Below are 21,695 nucleotides of genomic sequence, written 5' to 3'. Positions count from 1 at the left end.
AAATGGAAGAACTTCAAACAAAAAGGAAGTATAATTTTGGAGTCAACAGTTAAATTTGTTTCCAAAAAGAAAAGTTTCTGTTTTGAGTAACAGAAGATTGCTGCTCCATCTATTTAACAGAGGTAGAGAAGGGAGCTTTTATACTTGAACAACATGAGACATAAACAACATGCTAGAAAAATATTCCCTTACTCTGAATTATCAGTAGGTGCTAAAGAAACAATTATCTTTCCAGAAAATTAGAAGTCATGGAATGGAGTAGGCAATTTTTTAAATCCTTGTGTGCCTTCCACATAATAATTATAAAAACCATCAAATATATTTATAAGATAAATACTATATCTGAATAATCTTTTAAAAGTTTATTTAAGGGCTGAGGGTGTGGCTCAGCAGTAGAGCACTCGCCTAGTATGTGCGAGGCCCTGGGTTCGATCCTCAGCACCACATAAAAATAAATAAAGATTAAAAAAAAAAAGTTTATTTAAAATAGCCAATACATACCAAACTCTGAAAAATGAAAATAATAAGCACCTGTTGTTTACTTAAACCACATTTATGCTAATTTGGGCAGATAACCTGGTTTCACTGTAAAGATACTATATTAAGAATGTTTTTAAGCCCAGCACAGTGGCGCATGCCTGTAAATCCCAGTGGCTCAGGAGGCTAAGGCAGGAAGATAGTGAATTTAAAGCCTGCCTCAGCAAAAGGGAGGTGCTCAGCAACTCACTGAGACCCTGTCTCTAAATTAAATATAAAATAGTGCTGGGAATGTGGCTCAGTGGTTGAGTGCCATTCTGAGTTCAATCCCCAGTACCAAAAAAAAAAAAAAAGAATGTTTTTAAGACTTCCAGGTAATGGAAAAATAGCAATCAATGAAAACGGAGAAATAAACTCTTTAAGAAATGTTGAACAATCAGAAAAATATGCTGTGCAATTTATGAAAAACAAAGCTCTTCTAAGACAAGGAGGTGGTGGACAATTGAGAGCAGGTATCAGAGTCACATGGGGAGCTTCTCCCACGATACCCAGGTCTATACCAGCCTCCATCAAGTCACGATTTTCCAAAGTGAATAGATGTGAGTATATGAAATCCCCAGGTAGTTATGATACCAAGTTCTTTCAACCCTTCCCACTGTCATTCGAGAATAAATAAATATACCATTGATATTTTTCTTTTTTTTGGTACCGGGGATTGAACTCAGGGGCACTTAACCACTGAGCCACATCCCAAACCCTATTTTGGATTTTATTTACAGACAGGCTCTCACTGAGTTTCTCAGTGCCTCGCATTGCTGAGGCTGGCTTTGAACTTGCAATCCTTCTGTCTCAGCCTCCCGAGCCCCTAGGATTACAGGCGTGTGCTACAACACTTAGCAAAATTTACCACTGATATTAACAGAGGAAGATACTTTAAAAGTATAAAATTATTCGTTCTTAGACAAAGCAGGAATATGATGAACATGACCTGCTGAGTAGAATTGAGACATGGATATAATTACCAATGGAACCACTTTAAAGGAAGGAAAAAAGGGGGAAAAAAGGAGAAGGAAATATGATTCAAGAAAAAATTTTTTGGCTTCTTTGAAAAATAACTCAGAAAAGTGAAAAAAAAAAAAGGCCATCAACAAATACATAATGTTTGTGTATATAACACTGATCTATTCTAAAGTGGCTAAACCAAGAGAAAGCACAGTTGTTGCCACACAACATAACAAGACACACAACATTTACTAACACACTTTCATGTATTTTCGAGAACTTGTTATTTATGTTGGGAAGATAACATTATGAATAAACTGAGACAACAGAAAGACCATGGGAAGAAAAAGGGGATGAGAAAACGAGAGGGAGAGACATTTGATTGAAGGAAGTTTAGAAAGCACAGTGTGACCCAGGATCTTTACAGATGGTCAATCTACAATCTGCTCAACATGCTCCCTTTGGGTGGCACTAAGAGAAGCAGGATAGGGATGAGCCAGGTACGGGGCGAGGTGAACCCAAGTCCTCACTGCTTTGCTCTCCAGTTAATAAATCTATTAGCACTTTTGTTACTGAATCAACCCAGTCTCAAAATTCTATTAGAGATATTCCCAAGGGCAGACTGCCCCCAAAGTCAAAGAAAGATGTTACAAGTAGACAATGAAGTCCAAAAAAAAAAAAAAAAGAAAAAGAAAAAAGAACCCAAAATCAGATTTTGGTATAGTGCTGCTGCAGTGGCAGTGGTGCATTCCTATAATCCCAGTGGCTTGGGAGGCTGAGGCAGGAGGATCACAAGTTCAAAGCCAGCCTCAGCAATTTAGTGAGGCCCTAAGCAACTCAGTGAGACCCTGTCTCTAAATAAATACAAAAAGGGTCTGAGGATGTGGCTCCAGTGGTCAAGTACCTCTGGGTTCAATCCCTGGTATTAAAAAAAAAAAAAAAAAAATTGGTGCAGGGAATTTATTCGATAACATCAGAATTCAGGAAATAAAAGTCATTAGGGCTGGGGCTCAGAGATAGAGCGCTTGCTTAGCATATGCAGGGCACTGGGTTCCATCCACAGCACCGCATAAAAAATAAAATAAAGGTATTGTGTTCAACTACAACTAAAAAACAAAATACTTTTTATAAAAATCATTAAAGCTGTTGTATATTAATATTTTCTATATATAAATATAAAATATAAATACATATATATATTTTTTGGGGGGGGTGGGGAGCAGTACTGGAGATAGAACCCAGGGCTTTACATACAATAGGCAAGTGCTCCACCTCTAAGTCTCATCCTTAGCCCTTTTTACTTTGAGGCAGGGACTTTCTAAGTTCTCTAGGCTGCCCTTGAACTTGCGAGTCTCCAAGTAGCTGGAAGTATAGACAAGTGCCACTACTTCACTATGAAGTGCTTCCTGGAAACCCAGCACTAGGGTGATTTACAGGTATCACCATCACAATGAACCAACACCACCACCCCATGAAGCAGATAGCTACTTTCCATCTATTACAAATAAGAGAACTGCAGCGTGCAGAAAAGAAGTAATTTGTCCAGGGGGCCGAGGTTGTGGCTCAGTGGTAGACACCTGCTCAGCACAAGCAAGGTGCTGCATTCGATCCTATTCGATCCTCAGCACCATATAAAAATAAATAAAATGAAGGTATTGTGTCCAATTAGAACTAAAAAAAAAAATGTACACACACACACACACACACACGTATATGTGTATGTATATATCTATCTATCTATCTTAAAAAAAAAAAAAAAGTAATTTGTCCAAAGTTACACAGCTTGAACTGAGTACAGGGCAGAAGATGTGATATCAAAACTCAAGCTGGACAATAATCAAATCTGTGCAATCACTTAAAATATGAAGTATCTGGGGACCCAAAGGGGTAACAACAAGGTGCCTACAGTAAAATTTTAAATGTGTAATTACACAGGAAAGAATCTCAGCAATGCCCCTGAACAGCTACAGGTAGAAGCATATAATGCTCATTTATATACTGATGGTAAGCTGAAGAGTTTAGGATCAAGAACATAATTAAAAGAAACATTATTGATAAGCTGAAGAGATGCACACGGGAATTTAATCAAGATAAAATCAGCTTGATTCTTTCATGTTTACACAGAAAATATTCTAAGCAGAAGAGAGGGAGTAGAGGTTCATCCAATACTCTTAAATTTCCAAGAATACTCCTCCCTTATCTGTGGGTTGGCTAGGCTGCCAGCAACATTATCTTTCTTGGCAGTTCACATAGATAAGGGAAAACCAGAGGCTTGAGTCTAACTATCAGAGCCCCCATCCAAAAGGATATACATAGGACCTATTATGCATAGGAAACAGAGCTACTTTGCTATCAGGAACCTTTAAAGAGGCCATAAAACAGAACACAACCAGAGATCCCTACATATAACATAAACATAAAGTCATGTATTCCAAGCTCCAAGGTTCTGGATCTCAGACTTCTAAATTAAGACAGTCTCATACACGTGACTCTTCTTCCCCCAACTTGCAGGCCTACACAAACATGTGCTCTGCCTTGAAAATACAGATGTCACCATCCAAAAGAGAATGATGATGCAACCGTCTGTACAGGTGGGTCCTTTACATTATATAAGGGGACCAACTGAAGACAATAATGACAGAACAAAAAAAGGCAAGTGGAGCCAGATGATGTCCACCACTTCCCAATCCCCAATCACAGAATAAAGATTTACAGACTAGCCGGGCATGGTAGCACAAGTCTGTAATCCAAGCAGCTCGGGAGGCTGTGGCAGGAGGACTGCAAGTTCAAAGCCAGCCTCAGCAAAAGTGAGGCACTAAGCAACTCAGTGAGACCTGTCTCTAAATAAAATACAAAATAAGGCTGGGGATGGGGCTCAGTGGTTGAGTGCCCCTGAGTTTAGTCCCTGGTACTCTCCCCTCCCCACCTTCCAAAAGATTTATAGACTATCCATGAAAAGTAGAACTGAAGAGTCAGACTTAAATGGCATTCTATTATAGATTCTTCAAAAATAAGGAAGGATCACTTTTACAGTAAGTATTAGGAACATAAGCCATGCTTTCATAATAAAGGACAGCTATAAGAAAGGAAGTTTCCTGGAAGCACAATTAGAAAATTAATGGAGATTTGGAAAGCTGGCAAGGACAGTAAGTTAAACACCATTTATTTGACACAGAGTCAGAGGATTTAAAGTGGATGATTAAATAATGAAAAGCATTGTTCCTTTAAGAATGCAGACACATGCCGCAAACACTAAAGGTGTAATAATAAGCAAAAAATGAGACAAGCTGATAATCTACTATGTGGGTTTCAAGAGACAACTAAGAAAAATGTTAACTTGAAAAACTAGAGAGAAAAAAAGTACTAATATTGAAATCAAAACACAAGGAATACAAAACTGACATCCAAATCTCAAGACAGCATCAAACTTTTTAATGCATTCTAATCAAGGAGACCAAACAAGAGTATATGCATGGGTCTAGCATGTACACTCCCCCGGAAACACTCAAAGCTGTACTTAAGAGTCACATTCCAATACAGAAGAGGGAAGTTTCTAATAATGCTCAAGGTTACAATCATAGAAAATCTGTAAGAAAACGTGGGACTGAATTCAAAGTGTAAATCTGCCATTATGCTAAAAGTAGGGGTTAAGGATAAAGTACGATGACTACAGGGGTATCTGTTGAGTCTCTCCATCTTCTGAAATCTGACTTGAGACTCTACCATGTCCAAAGGAAAGCAGTAAAGCAGAGGCTCCTATAAGTGGGCTGAAAGATGGCGATGGCAGGGTGCGGAGAGCAGGGGTCTAGAAAACTAGGTCCCACAGAAACAAGAAAATTTGATTATCAGGTGTTCTTTTCTGAGATAAGGAAAATATTTAAATGACACAAAAATATACAAAGTAAACAGTCTCCAGCAGAAAGATGCGAAGAGGAATGCTATTCTGTGCTATATTAAAAAAAAGAAAAAAGGGGGCTGGGGATGTGGCTCAAGCGGGTAGTGCGCTCGCCTCGCATGCATGCAGCCTGGGTTCGATCCTCAGCACCACATACAAACAAAGATGTTGTGTCCGCCGAAAACTAAAAAAATAAATATTTTTTAAAAAAAAGTTAGAATAAGGCATAGCAAGGAAAAAAAGCTTCCTCTCACTCAGTATCCCCCTACTAGGAACGAGCTGATTCCGTCCCCTCTGTCCTTGAGGAGCACCAGGCCTACCGTGTGGTAAGGTTATGTTTGCACCATCAATGATTGCTTGTGCCAGTTCATGGTCATTGCTCTCAAAAGCGTGTGCAGCAGCCTTCAAGGCATCCCAAATCTCTTTCCGGCCTTCAAAAGCTGGTGCAGTGTCCCAAAATTCGTCCCTCTTGCTGCGCAGCTGTCCGTCTGTCATAGGATAATCGCTTTTCCATTTTGGTTTCTCCTTTTTCAAAGGCTGGTTACGACCGAGAGCAACTGGAAGAAAAATAAGACTGAAATCACAACCAAAATTTAGGGGATGGTGGTATAGCTCAATGGTAGGGGTTCTATCTCCAACATTGCAAAAAACCAAAAACCAATCAACCAAACAAATAAAATTATAAAAGATACTGTTTTTCTAAGAAAACTTACCTGGTCATTCCTCTTTTGAATTCTTTCACAGAAAATCATAGTTAGGAGTTTGCCTGTTAGCTAATCTGTGTTCTGATTTTCCCCTAACTCATTTTAAAACAAGAGCAAATAGAGATTTGAGAGACAGCTCTATGCAAAATTTTCAGTGATAAGTTAGTAGCCCTCCTCCACTCAGCAAGCCCCTCTGAAGGATGATCAAAAAGAATTACAAGTGGAGTAAATGTAACCACTTCGATGAGAGGTGTTGATAATGAGGCTCAGTATTTGCCAAGGCAAGGAGAATATGGGAACTTTCTGTACCTTTTAATTCTGCTGTGAATTTAAACCTCATCTAAAAAAATAAAAGCTGCATGTGATGGCACATGCCTATAATTCCAGACTAAGGTGAGAAAATCCAACATTCCATGCCATCTGCAGCATTGTAGGGAGACTTCCTCAAAATACATTTTAAAAAGGGCCGAGTATACAGCTCAGTGGTAAGAGTGTTCAATCTCAACTCTTAGTTTAAAAATATTGCTGGGCATGGTGGTGCACGCCTATAATCCCAGCAGCTCAGGAGGCTGAAGCAAGAGTGTCAAGGGTTCAAAGCCAGCCTCAACAAAAGTGAGGCACTAGGCAACTCAGTGAGACACCCTGTCTCTAAATAAAATATGGGTGGGGATGTGGCTCAGTGATTCAGTGCCCAAGTTCAATCCTTGGTACCAAAGCAAAAACAAAAACCCATATACACGTGTAAATATATCTTAGCCGGGGGTGGTGGTGCACACCTATAATCCCAGTAGCCTGCAAAGCTGGAGCAAGAGGATCACAAGTTCAAAACCAGCTTCAGCATCTTAGCAAGACCTTGTCTCGAAATAAAAAATAAAAAGGGCTATGGATATAGCTCAGTGGTTAAGTGCCCCTGGGTTCAATCTCTGGTTTAAAAAAAAAAAAAAAAGGTTCAGTTTGTTCATTAAAAAAAAAAATCTGCCTAGAAGAATAGTAATAAGTATTTTATCTACTCTAGTGACAGGCTTGGAAAGACACAAGGGATGCCATAACAAGGACACAGGATACGTAGGGGAAACTGAATGGCAAGAGTGGTCTGCATTTCAGGCCTTTGGCTACATAAAATCAGTAAGCAGGAACTGAGAAAATCCAAAGAGGCAAAAGAACACTTTTCAGTGTTCAGAGAACTGGCCGGATCGACAGACCTACGGAACAAGTGACTAGAGGAATACTTCCTCCAGCATTCCCCTCTCTGGACTCCAAAGAAGTGGCTATTTTTCTCCAAAACTCAAGGAAGAGCTAATCTAGAAGGGGAGGGCAGAGGGTACGATCAACACTTCACTTTTTTTGGGAGGAATTGTGAGTGCAAAGGTTGAGCACCAACCACAAGGAACACAAGAGGTCACTAGGGGAGTTTCGACACTGGAAGAGAAGAACAGAAGCCACACGTCCACTCCCTCAGCATCACCTGTACTCAGAGATGTTACGCAGCAGCCCTGTCACCTGGCGCAGCTTCTCTGGACCCAGACGCTCACACAGCGTGTGACTGATGACCTACTTTCCATAGGCCACACATTTCCACAAGCTCTTCTTACCTGTGGCTCTGCAGGGTTATATGCTGCCAGCGATAGGCAGTTTGATAGATGGAAAAAATGTGAGAAGAAAATCGAAGCCTGATGAAAATGTAAGTTGGGAAAGAGTGGGTGGGGAATAATTGACAGGGTGGGAAGGAGACAGGGGATGTGTCAAAATTCAATGTTCTATGTTTAATTGTAGGATGAACACTCATTTAAAAGAAAATACTCTTAAAATGGTTCTAAAGTATCCATAAAATGAAGCACTCCCTCGCTGACCCAGGGTACACAGAGGTATACATGACAGAAAATAAAATGACGCCAGCTCCCGAACAAGCTCTCCACACTTTGTAGGCGCTATTCCCAGAAGACGGGACCAACTGATAGGGCAAAGTGTGTTTGGTTTGATGCCTGGATTGAACCAAGCTCTCCTCATCCAATCTAGCTACTTCATCCCAAGGCAGAGCACCATGTCAGGTCTCCCCCATCACCCTGCCTCAGGCAGACAGACCACCCCAGCTGTTTTCCAGTATTGACACCCAATACTTTTTGGCCCTGTAACTTGTCTCAGTGAAGTGCAAGACAGGTGAGCTGTGAAGGGGTTTGGAGAGCAGAGTTGGAACACCATCCATTTAGCCCAGAGCCACAAACACAATCTGTGCCTCCTTATTTAATCTACAAGGGTATGCTGAGCGCCAAGGGCAACACTACAGATATGCCTGTTGGGTTTGTTCAAAGGTAAAACCACAAGCTATATTAATGATTGTCCCCTGCATTTCCAAATAACACTGACAATGCAGACACAGCAGAATTGTCCAAGAGGTGCCAAACACAATCCAATAATTACCACTCATCCACAATTCTACCAAGGTGAATTGCAAAGGTAAAATTTCTTGTCTACTACATTATCTTTAGATAGGTTAGAAAAAGTTCATAAACATACTCTTAGTTGTGCAGCAGGAAGTAGGAGCTGGGACACAGGAAGCAGGTATTCAGCCAGCTATCTATTTGAATGACATTTTAAGTCCATCCAAGCAGTTCAGAGAATTAACTACCCTCATGCATCACAGGTACCACAGGGACAACACAACTGAATAGTTTTTCTAGTTGTTCTGAGAGAATCTCAAGGTAAAGGCAAATAACAACTCCACATCGAAGACCTAAAATTCAAACAAATGAAATAGGTCCTATGCTGGGCACAGTGGTGTGTGCCTGAAATCTTTCAAGAGGCTCCATCTAGAGAAACCCAGAAGAAAATGATTTCATGAGAAGGGTAGAAAACATTTCGGAAGAAGTAAAAGCACTTCCCTTCCATACGGGGGAGGTTTATTCCACCTGCCTGTCTGCAGCAGGCTTAAGAACAGTCCATGAAAAGAATACACAAGGGCTGGGTTTGTGGCTCAGCAGTAGAGCACTCACCTAGCATGTGTAAGGCCCTGGGTTCGATCCTCAGCACCACGTAAAAATAAATAAATAAAATAAAGGTATTGTGTCCAAATACAACTGAAAAATAAATATTAAAAAAAATACACAGTCCATTAATGCTACCCAGCACAGTCATCATTCCAAGTGCACACACACATCCACTGTGTGCCCAAAGCTCACATTCATTATTTTACAAAACAAAATAGGGCCTTACAATATCAACAGAGCTCATTTTATTTATTCACATCTGCCTATAAGGTCAGTTATTAAAATGCTTACATCTTTGAAGTATAGATTATTTTAGTGAAACACTAGTGTAGAATTTTTACTACAAAATCAGAGGCTCAACCTTCATCTTCGGGAAAGTGAGTACTCTGCACGCACAAGCTATGCTCAGTCTCAGGGCTGATACACAGCAGCAGGAGTTTCTCGTTAAACTAAATGAGATACTAACAAAAATATGTTTACTGCCTAGCGTACTTTTGTTAAATAACTAACTAGGGGAAAAATATGCATTGAATTCCTTCTATAAACTGGAACAATACAGGGATGCACTCTTCCACTCAACACAGTCCTGGAAACTCTAGCCAAAGCAACTAGACAGAAGTAAGAAATTAAAGGGATACAAATAGGAAAAGAAGAACTCAAACTATCACTATTTGCTGACAACATGATTCTATATTTAGAAGACCCAAAAAACTCCACTAGAAAACCTCTGGAATTCATAAATAAATTCAGCAAAGTAGCAGGGTATAAAATTAACACCCATAAATCAATTGCTTTTCTATATACCAGTAATGAATCTTACTGAAAGAGAAATTAGGGAAATTATCCCATTCACAATAGTCATCCCCCCCAAATAAAATATTTGTGACTCAATCTAACAAAAGAGATGAAAGACCTCTACAGTGAAAACTACGGAACACTAATGAAAGAAATGGAAGAAGACCTTACAAGATGGAAAGATTTCCCATGTTCTTGGATAAGCAGAATTAATATTGTCAAAATGGTCACACTACCAAAAGTGCTATATAGATTTAATGCAATTCATATTAAAATCCCAATGACATTCTTTCTTGGAGATAGAAAAAGCAGTTGTGAAGTCCATAATAAGAGCCCAGAATAGCCCAAGCAATACTCAGCAAGAAAAGTGAAGGAAGCATGACAATACTAGACCTTAAGCTATACCACAAAGAAATAGTAACCAAAAAAGCATGGTATTGGCACCAAAACAGACCTGAAGACCAGTGGTACAGATCAGAAGACACAGAGACAAACCCACATAAATACAGTTCTCTCATACAGACAAAGGAGCCATAAACATACATTGGAGAAAAGATAGATTCTTCAACAAACGATGCTGGGAAGACTGGAAATCCTTATGTGATAAAGTGAAATTAAACCCGTATCTCTCATCCTGCACAAAACTCAACTCAAAGTGGATGAAGAACCTAGGCATTAGACTAGAGACCCTGTGTCTACTAGAAGGAAAAGGAGGCCCACCTCTGCATCATGCCAGCTTAGAAACCAAACTCCTCAACAAGACTCATAAAACCAAGAACCAACAAATGGGATTGCATCAATCAATCTTCTTCACAGCAAAGGAAATAATCAAGAACATGAAGAAAGAGCCTACAAAATAGGAGAAAAATCTTTGCCACCTGCACCGAGATGCAGAGACAGAGACAGCATTAATCTCCAACATATATAAAGAACTCAAAAAAACTTAAAGAAAAAAAAAAACCCAATCAATAAATGGGCTAAAGAACTGAACAGACATTTCACAGAAGAAGTAATACAATCAGTCAACAAATATATGAAAAAATGTTCAACATCTCTAGCAATTAGAGAAATACAAATTAAAACTACACTGAGATTTCATCTCACTCCATCCAGTCAGAATGGCAAATCAAGAATACAAGCAACAATAAATGTTAGTGAGGATGTGGGGGGGAAGTACAATCATACCTTGCTGATGGGACTGCAAATTGGTGCAACCACTCTGGAAAGTAGTATGGAGTTTTTCAGAAAACTTGGAATGGAACCACCATTTGACCCAATTATCCCACTCCTCGGGATATACCCAAAGGATTTAAAACCAGCATACTACAAAGACACAGCCATATCAATATTTATAGCAGCTCAATTCACAATAGCTAAGCTATGGAATCAACCTATGTACCCTTCAACAGATGAATGGATAAAGAAAATGTGGTATATATACACAATGGAATATTACTCAGACATAAAGAAGAATGAAATTATGGCATTTGCTGGTAAACGGATAGAACTGGAGATTATCGTGCTAACTGAAATAAGCCAATCCCCAAAAAACTAAGGGATGAAAGTTCTCTCTGATATGTAGATGTTGACTCACAACAGGTGTGTGTATGGGGGGCTCACCAGATCGGACAGGGCAGAGTGGGGAGAAGGGAGGTGGGATGGGAATAAAAAAGACAGTAGAATGAATCAGACATAACTCTCTTGTGTTCATATATGAATATACAACCAGTGTAACTCCATATCATGTACAACCACAAGAATGGGAAGTTATACTCATGTATAATGTAAGTCAAAATACATTCTACTATCATGTATAACTAAAAGAATAAACTTAAAAATGTGCATTTGGCAAATGTAGTTAAACTATTCTCTCATTAAAAAATGAAGACTGAGGGCTGGGTTTGTGGCTCAGTGGTAGAGCACTTGCCCAGCATGTGTGAGGCACTGGGTTCCATCCTCAGCACCATAAAATATAAATAAATAAATACATAAATAAAGGCATGAAAAATGAAAACTGAATCATTTAACGTTTGTAAAGTACAGAACAATGAGTGATAGAGGATGAAACTACAAACAAATGTTTGTTGGGTAACTAAAAATAAACTGGCAAGTGCTGTTGAAATAAAGAACTTTAAATATTTTTGTAAAAATACACAAGTATTTTTTCTTTTCATACTTTCTGACAGAACCTGACATTCTAAGAATTTAGCACAAAGTCCCTTCCTTATTTGAAAAAGAACTGTTCTATGACTGCCATTCACTTCCTGTGCATTTGAGAGTAGTTTTCTAGGAACTGCTCACCAAACCTCATACTTTGATTTTAAAGAAAGGCAACATCCTTCTTTTATTCCTCAAATTTCTTTTAAGTTGCAGGAAACCACTTATCCTTGGTTTTCTTCTTTGGTTAACAAGTGAGAAACAAAAGATTGATAAAGCAATGTAATTGTTTTAAAAAAGCAATGTTATTCCAGAAAATATCCTTTTTTTTTTTTTTTAAATAAATCAAACCACACTTACTACTTCTTTCAAAAACTTGCCTAAAACCACCTTCTTCTCAGAATCCTCTTAATCATACTCATCTACTCTTTATCATTCCTTATAAACACTTAATACTTTTCCCTGCTCTGACAAATAGATTTTTCATGGAAAACCCAACTCAGGCTTCCTTTTCAAATCTAAATAGCACATAAGTATTTTTACCACATAATTGAAAGCATTTTACCAAAAACTTATTTTGACATTTTATTGATATGAAAAAAATGATCTTCAAAATAGAGTATGATTGTAATTGTTTTCTTCCTTTTGGTTCCTCTTTAAGAAACCCTGATTTAATTCTGGGTCTCATCAGATGAAGAAAGGAGAGCCTGCAGTGCACACATATGGGGAGAACATGAAGTCAAGCTCAGGCCATAACAGCTTGAAAAGACAAAGGGGAAGCACGGGGATCAAGGGGTGGGGGTGCAACTCAGAGACCAAGCACTTGCCTAGCCTAGCAGGGGCGAGGCCCTGGGTTTAATCCCTAACACCATGAAAAGGGGTGGGGGATGGGGAGTAGGCCATGAGGGAAGACTCTCTCTTACCCAGGAATAAAAGCATAAAAAAGAAGAAAATAAGGAGATATTTTGAAAAATCCCTCTTTTACTGATCCTGATAAGGATCATCAATAGATTTGCTAAAGCATCATGAATAACAAAATGCTCAAAATGCTGAAATCACCACAAATATTCTTAATTGCCAAGAAGAAATTGCACTGTTGATATTAAGGTAATGACATTCATTACCATAACCAAGGGGCCGAATAGCCTCCTCATGATTTGCAATATAAATCATACAAATATGTATGAAAGATTCATACCAAAAATGTTTAACTTGCATCTAACAAAGTTTTTTTTTTTTTTTTTTTTAAGTCTAGGTTTATTTATTTATTTTTTAGGTGTAGTTGGACACAATACCTTTATTTCACTTATTTAATTTTATGGCATGCTGAGGATCGAACCCAGGGTCTCGCATGTGCGAGGTGAGCACTCTACCACTGAGCCACAACCCCAGCCTAACATCTAACAAAGTTTTTAAAAGTAACTTACCATTTACAAGCAACACAAAAGATAAAGGAACAAGTTAAAATGCCTTCAGACACTGTCATATCCTCTGGAAAACAAAATTATTCCCAGCTGAGAACCTCTGGCCATATCTAAATGGGGCAAAACCTGAATTTCGACTGAAATTTGGTAAAAAGAAGTTATAAAGGATAGTTGGGGGCAACTTAAGGATAAGTTTTATTAGGATAAATAAAACTTAAGGATAAGATTTATTAGGATAAATCCTAATAAACAGATGTCCTTAAGAAACAACTTTTTAAATTGATTAGGTTGCCTAAAGGTATTAGTAATGCAGGAGAGGGTCTCATTCACAAAGGAGAAGCACTCTGGTATTTTAAGGAGAGGGCAGCATGACCTTCGGATGGTGTAGCCATACAGAGGTAGTGCGCATGTCCACATCCATACACACACACACACACACACACACACACACACACACGAGAAAAGACGGTGAGCACAGCCAGGCGCCAATTACTACTGAATTCACAGGGGAAGAATATCAATGTTTAATGTACTATTTTCATGTTTGAATATTCACATTAAAAATATGGAGGGGAAAAAAACAAAATCCTGTAAAGCAGTTCAGATAGGAATAGAATATTTAAGGTATTTCAGTTCTGACCTGTTATCACTTACCATACTATGCTTATATATCTAATTGTTGAAGTTACCCACTGTTATGAACGAACTGAAGGTTTGTGTTTCCTTGAAATTCCTGTGTGAAAGCCATAATACGCACTGTCTGCTAGATGGAGAGAAGGCCCTCAGGAGGTAATTAGATGATGGGAGCAGAGCCCTCATGAATGGGATTAGTGCCCTCCTGAGACAAAACAGAAGAGAGAGACTCTCACTCCACCCTGGGAGGATACAGCCAAGGAGCAGCTGCATGCACGCGCGAGAGAGGCCCTCAACAGATACCAAATCAGCTGCTACCTTGGCAGGAGGCATCTCAGTTTTCACAACTGTGAGAAATAAATTTATGTTGTTTAAGTCACCCAGTCCACAATTTTCAGTTACAACAGCCTGAGCTAAGCAGTACAGATACTGGCACCAGGAAGTAGGGTACTGCTGTAACACACACCTACAAATGTGGAAGTGACCGCACAATGAGTAGAAGCTGTTGGCTTCTAATCGGCTCTCTCTATAAATACTTGAGATGATCAAATTATAAGTGGAAAAAATTTATTTTGGCTCAGTTTGGAGGTTTCAGCCCATAACCAGAAGGCCCAATTGCTGTGGGTCTGTGGTGAGGTGGCACACTGTGGCAGAGTATGTGATGGAGCAAACCACGGACATCCTGAGCCAGGAAGCAGAGAGAACAAGCAGGTGGCTGAGCTCCCACGACTTTCCTTCAAAGGCACACCCAAAGACCCAAAGACCTGCCACTAAGCAGCACCATTTAAAGGCTCAGCTACCTCCCAAGAGCACCACCTTAGGGCCAAGTCTCTACAAAACATGGGGCTTTGGAGGACAATCAAGTACCAAAATATAACAGAGTTTTAAGGTACATGCTAGTAAAAGCTGATATTGCTGAGAAGGGATTGCTGAAAGCACTTGTGCAGAGGGCTCTGAAGGAAAGCCTCTGTCTTCCAAGAGAACACACAAACACTCATGGAAAGAATGTTGGCAGAAACATGGATGGCAAAGACCACTCTGATGAGGTCTCCCATGGAAATGAGGAACATGTTATTGGAAGTTGGAAGGTGATCCTCATTATGAAGTGGCAAAGAACTTGAACAGTGTTCATGTTTTAGTGTTGTGGGAAGGTGGTACTGGTTACTTAGTTGACATGAATTTTCAAAAATGACACAGAATAACTAACATATTCACAGGGTGGAAACAATAGCCAAGCCAAGTACAGAAGAAACAGCTTGGTTCCCCCTGAGTGACTATACTAATATACAAAACAAGAAAGAAATAAATAAAGACAGAATTGTTAAGCAAAAAGGAATCAGACCCTAACGATTTCAAAATTCTGAATTTCCCCATGTGTGTGGGGGGTGTATTTGGAAGAGAACACCATACATGTGGCAGACGGACAACTTGATAAAGAGATCAATGTAGGTGGAACCTTGAATCTTACTAACCACCCCAGCAGGCATATTCCCAGTTTGAACTAAAGGGCATGGAATAATTAGGTCAAAAGGGAGGATATCAGATTTCATAGATTTTTCAAGATGATAGCATATAACCATTCAGCTGAGGTAAGATTGCTCTGAAGGTGAATCAGAGGTCATCATGGCTGACTGGTTTCAAAATGGGAAGCTATCAACTGAGCTTCTAAACAGGCCAAAGAGCCTCTATCCAGGGGCTGGGGCTGGAGATCAGTGGCAGAGCACTTGTCTATCACATGGGAGGCACTGGGTTCGATCCTTAGCACCACATAAAAATAAACAAATAAAACAAAGACATGTTGTCCATCTACAACTACAAAAAACTAATAATAATAATAATAAAAGAGCTTCTATCCAATATCTATTTAGATCTAGCTCTTAGGCCCAGGCCTAACTAATCCTTCACGTGCTCACGTTCACTGAGCACTGAAGCTGGCACATCAACATTCAGAACTCTACGACTAAAGGAAAAGTTTCTATGGGCAAGTGTTTATCCAGAATAAAAAGGAAATAAACTAGCAACAATATTTTTTAAAAGAATGCTGAATTTCATTTAATGAACTGATTCTTATTGCAAGACTGTTTTTCTCTCCCTCTCAGCTTTCAGGGTTAAGATGTCTCTGGACATGTGGCCCAGGCTAGATGTTGTAATCTTCCTCAATGGTAACAACCAAAACCTGTGACAAAGTATAAAAAACAACTAACTGAGGGCTCTGGGAAAATTAAAAATAGTAGCTAGATGGGGAGGAGCCTCAACATAAAGAAAATCCCTTACTAAGGTAAGCGTCATGAGGTCAGTTTTTCTTTTTTTCCTCTCAGATTAGACCCAAGGGCAGCTTTAGCATAGAAACACACAATGGAATGCACTGGGAAAACATGAGAAAGGGTCTCATTTTAGGTCAGAGTAGCAAAAAAAGGAGCTCTCAAAAGCCAGAATTGGCCAAGCATGGTGGCAATCTCAGCAGCTTGGGAGGCTGAGACAGGAGGATCGTGAGTTCAAAGCCAGCCTCAGCAAAAGTGAGGTGCTAAGCAACTCAGTGAGCTCTTGTCTCTAAACAAAATACAAAATACAGTTGGGTGTGTGGCTCAGTGGTGAGTGCCCCTGAGTTCCATCTCCAGTACTCCCCTGTAAAAAAAGCCAGATTGAAGAAAATCCCTGTTTTCTATTATTATTATTTTTTCAATCTATCAGCAATAGTAATGGTGGGTGGTCACAAAAATACAGAGGTTTGAAAACTTGTTCTTTGAGACAAAGCAACCAGAGAAAGAGGTATTGCAATATGAAGAAAGTGGGGTTTCTTTTCTCTCTGCTTTCTGTCACTTCATCATCACCATGTTGCCCTAAAGACAGTCCCAGTTACATGGAACTATGGAGTAGTGTTGGCATCAAAAACTCTAAGAAGAATCTGTTTTATAACCATAGAGCAGAAAAAATGGTCTCTTGGGGCTGGGGATGTGGCTCAAGCGGTAGCGTGTTCGCCTGGCATATGTGCGGCCTGGGTTCGATCCTCAGCACTACATACAAACAAAGATGTTGTGTCCGCCGAAAACTAAAAAATAAATATTAAAATTCTCTCTCTTAAAAAAAAAATGGCTCTGGAACCATTGAAGCATCCTTCTAGCCACACAGTTAATGCAGGAGTGGTGGCATGAAATCTAACAAAGGCTTTAAACAGTGAACTAACATCACTATGAACAACTACCAAAAAAAAAAAAAAAAAAAACAGAACATGCTGTCTGAAGCTGCACGGGATATGACCTGCTAAAACAAACAAACTGATAATCTTCAGAAGATTTAATAAGAATCCAGATTCCTATATAATAGTTAAGATGTCCAGGAAACAGTCCAAAATTACTCAACCTAACAGAGAACCAAAAATACATGACCAGTTTTCAAGGGAAAACATGATAAATGAATGGAAAACCTTGAGATGATCCAGATCTTATTATAATGTTTCATGAAATTGAAAAAAAAACAAACTCTTAAAACAAATGAAAAGAAATTCTTAGAGAAATGGAAACTAGAATCAAGACCCAAATACAAATTTTAGAAATAAAAAATACAGTATCTAAAATATAAAAATTGACTGGATGACCTAAAGAGCTAAACAGAGATGGCAGAGAAAAGAGTTACTGAACTTAAGAGTAAGAGTTTACCAGAAATTATCCAATCTGAAGGTTTTTAAAATATGAGCAGAGAGTATTGGGGACCACATTAAAAAGTCAATATAAAAACAATATTAAAAAGACCAACATCTGTAACATTAGAGTCTCAGTGAAAAGGTTTGTATAAAAAATATGTTAAGATATAATAGCTGAAAACTTCTCAAATTCAAGAAGATTCAAGAAGCTCAGTGAAACCCAAAAGGGAAAAATGGAAAGAAAATCACATCTTCAACTCTTGAAAGCAGTCAGAGAAAAGAAAAACATTACATATAGGAGAACAATGATTCAAATATCGAAATTTCCTATTAGAAATCAGAGGGCAGAGGAGGTGAAACAACACTGTTAAGGAACGGAAATTAAAACTGTCAACTCAGAATTCTATGTTCAAAGAAAACATCTCTCAGGTAAGACAACAAAATAATGACACAAATGATGGAACTAGCTGGGTACAGTGGCACACACCTATAATTCCAATGACTTTGGAGGATTGAAAGCTGGAGGTCAGCCTCAGCAACTAAACAAAACCCTGTCTCAAAATAAAAAGGGTTGGCGATGTGGCACAGTGGTTAAGTGCCTCTATGTTCAATCTCTGGTACCCCCACCCCCGCAAAAAAAAAGGAACTAAAGAGAATTTATTGCCAGAACTTCTGCAAATAGAACCAAAAAAACCAATAAAGACTGAAGGAAAATGATACCACCTGAATTGGGAACTTCAGGAATGAAGGAGTAGCAAAAAGCTAATTATAAGGCCAAATAAAGCACTTATTTTCTCCTCTTAAATTCCTCAAATTATGTGTGAATGGAAAACGCAAAAATAACAACACTGTTTACGCTATAGTGTAGATGTAGTTATTCCCCAAAGGTTCATGTGTTAACAGCTTGTCCCAGCATGATGACGCTGAGTTAGTGGGACCTTTCAGAGGTGGGGCCTGGTGGGAAGCGGCTGGGTCACTGGGGGTATTCCTCAGAAGGGATTAATGTAGTTCTCATGGGATCACAGAGTTCCCGAGAGAGGGCCCACCAGCCATCTGGCTCCTTGTCTTGCCTTGTGATTTTCTCCCCTTTGCACCTGCTCCCACCATTATGCCATCTGCTATGACCTGATATAGCCACAGTCACCACATCTGGTATTATGGTGTTGAGACTTTCAACTTTCTTTTTTTTAGAGAGAGAGAGAGAGAGAGAGAATTTTAATATTTATTTTTTAGTTTTTCAGCGGACATAACATCTTTATTTGTATGTGGTGCTGAGGATAGAACCCGGGCTGCACAGATGCCAAGCGAGCGCGCTACCGCTTGAGCCACATCCCCAGCCTGAGACTTTCAACTTTCAAAACTATGAACTAAATAGTTTATAAATTACCTAGCTTCAGATATTTTGTTACAGTGACAGAAAATGCACTAATTAGTAGACAATATAGGATTTTAAATGCATGTAAATAAAATACAAATGACAACTATAACACTAAGAAGAAAAAGTAAAGGGACTTATATATTAAGATTTCTAACATTTTACTCAGGCAGGCTGTGAAACCTAAAGTACTACACTGTAATCACCAGAGCAAACACTAAAATTCAGAAATACAGTAAAATATAGTAAAAATATAGTAAAAAAAATATAGTAAAATATCTAATCAGCAAATTAAAATGAGTATTTAAAAACATTGAAAAATCCAAATGTATGAGTGGAAAATACAGAACAAGGAACAAAAATAACAGAGGGGATAAATACAAATTGGAAAAAAAAATCAGGTTTAAATCCTATTATATTCCTCATTATATTAAATGTAAATGGCCTGAACAAACTAATTTAAAAAACAGACTGTGAAATGACATGTTTACAAATACTTATTTGTATGCTATTACAGGAAACTTCTGTTAATATATTGACACAGGTTACAAATGAAAAGATGGGGGGAAAAGTACTGTGCAAACACTAGTCAAGGAAAGTTTAAGTAGCTATATTAATATCTGAAGTAGCTCTGGAAAGAAATGATAATGATAAAAGAAACAACTCACCAAGATTTAACAATCATAAGTGAAGATGTACCAAAAAAAGTACTTATAAATGCATGAAGGAAAAGTTGACAGAACTAAAGAAGAACTAGACCATCCCATAATTACTCCTGGATACCTGAGTATTTCTGTATCAGTAACAGAATAAACAGTCAGAAAATGATCGAGATTAGAAGAGACCTGAACATTATTCACCCCCTTGACCTAATGACTCTGAGAGGACATTTCCTGCAACACAATAATGTTCTCAAAGAAACTCAGAGTATTATACAAAACAGACCCTAAACTGAGCCTAAGAAACCCTGAAACAATAGAAATTATATAAGTATGTTCTGACGACAGAATTAAATTAGAAATTAATAATAAAAGATAACTGGTAAATCTCCAAATAACTGAAAATTAATTTCCATCTAAATGAATCATGGGTCAAAGGAAAGTTAGGAAATACTTGGAATGAAAACATAAATACAATACATCAAAAATTTAGGGATGCTGCTAAAAAACACTGCTTGGAATAAAATGATGCTTATATCAGAAATGTCTCAAAACAATAAAAAAGCTGGATACAGTGGGTCATGCCTGAAATATGAGCAACTTGAGGCTGATGCAGGAGGATTGCAAGTTTGAGGCCAGTCTCCATAAAGTAGTGAGACCCTGTCTCAAAATAAAACGAAAAGAGCTGATTAAGAAAACCTTAGTGGCAGAGTGCCCCTGGTTCAATCCCCCATAGAAGAGAAAAAAGAAACAAGCACAGAAAGCAGAACAGTAACAGAGCCTGGTCATGGGACCGCTCCCGGGACAAGCGCCTGCGCAACTGCACAAGGCTCTGGGTCAGTCACAGCACCACAGGCAACCAAGAACAGGAGAGTCACCAGCAAACTCAACTCAAAGTGAGCTTAAAAAAGAAAATAACGACGAGCAGAATCAAAAAAGAGTGTGTGGTGGAGAGGAAAAGAGAACAGAAAAACAACAGAGAAAAATCGGTGAAACCAAAAGGCAATTCTTTGAAAATGTTTTTTAAATGCATAACCTTCCAGCTAAGCTGAGCAATAAGGAAGACAACAAATCACCAATACCAGGAATACTAGGGTTGAAAGAGGTGTATCATCACAGACCTGCCCAAACTAAAGTCTAATAAAAAAGTATTTATTTGGGCTGGGGATATGGCTCAAGCGGTAGTGCGCTCACCTAGCATGCGTGGGGCCTGGGTTCGAACCTCAGCACCACATACAAACAAAGATGTTGTGTCCGCCAAAAACTAAAAAATAAATATTAAAAATTCTCTCTTTTTTTAAAAAAAGGTATTTATTAGAAAAAAAAGGACAGCCTTTCTATTTACTAAAGATGAATTTCTACTTATAAAACTTTCTAACAAAGAAAACTCCAGGCCAGAACGACTTAGTTACTAAATTCTATTTCTATTTATAGGATTAAACCTATTAATAGATATGTATTATAGGTAAATATAGATATGTGAATAGATAATTATGTTGTATTTATGTATATTTATCTCTACATAAGAAATTATACTTATTCCTCATAATTACTTTCAGAAAACAAAAGAAAAAAGACATTCCAACCCAATTTAGGAGGTCAGTATTGCACTGATAACACAAAAAGACAAATATATTACAAGAAAACTACAAACCATGAACAGAGATACAAAGATGAAACGAAGACCTTGCCAGTCATCCCAAAGCAGAAAGCAAGCATCACCTGCAGACCTCACAGCAGGGATCGATGAAGCCCTTCAGGCAGAAGGAAAACAGCAGATGGACCCTGAATCCCCACAAAGGAATGTAGACTATCAGCCATGGTTAACAACATGGGTAAATAAAAAAGATATTTACAATTATTATCTAAATTTCCTGAAAGCATAATCGAGTGACATCATCATGAAAAACAAAGGACTTCCAGAAATCCTCTCCTCTGTAAAGAAATCCT

At 38.5% G+C, this 21,695-nt stretch overlaps 1 protein-coding gene across 2 annotated transcripts in view; it reads right to left on the bottom strand.

Moving 5' to 3' along the window:
• Ubtd2 (ubiquitin domain containing 2) overlaps window positions 1-21,695 on the bottom strand; it is a 66,357-nt gene that overhangs the window by 16,452 nt on the left and 28,210 nt on the right. The window contains exons 1-2 of one of the 2 annotated variants that reach the window (XM_076855673.1): window positions 6,088-7,484; window positions 5,695-5,931 (exon numbers count right to left, since the gene is read on the bottom strand). In XM_076855673.1, the coding sequence (XP_076711788.1) occupies window positions 5,695-5,869 (175 nt within the window). In that variant the 5' untranslated portion in view covers window positions 5,870-5,931; window positions 6,088-7,484. Of the gene's footprint in view, window positions 1-5,694; window positions 5,932-6,087; window positions 7,485-21,695 lie in introns of those variants that run through there. The other variant, XM_076855672.1, reaches the window with a different exon arrangement.

This window comes from Callospermophilus lateralis, chromosome 5 (genome assembly GCF_048772815.1).
Source record: "Callospermophilus lateralis isolate mCalLat2 chromosome 5, mCalLat2.hap1, whole genome shotgun sequence".
NCBI lineage: Eukaryota > Metazoa > Chordata > Mammalia > Rodentia > Sciuridae > Callospermophilus > Callospermophilus lateralis.
Note: the sequence above shows the minus strand (reverse complement) of the source record. Positions and strands in the feature narration are given on the sequence as shown.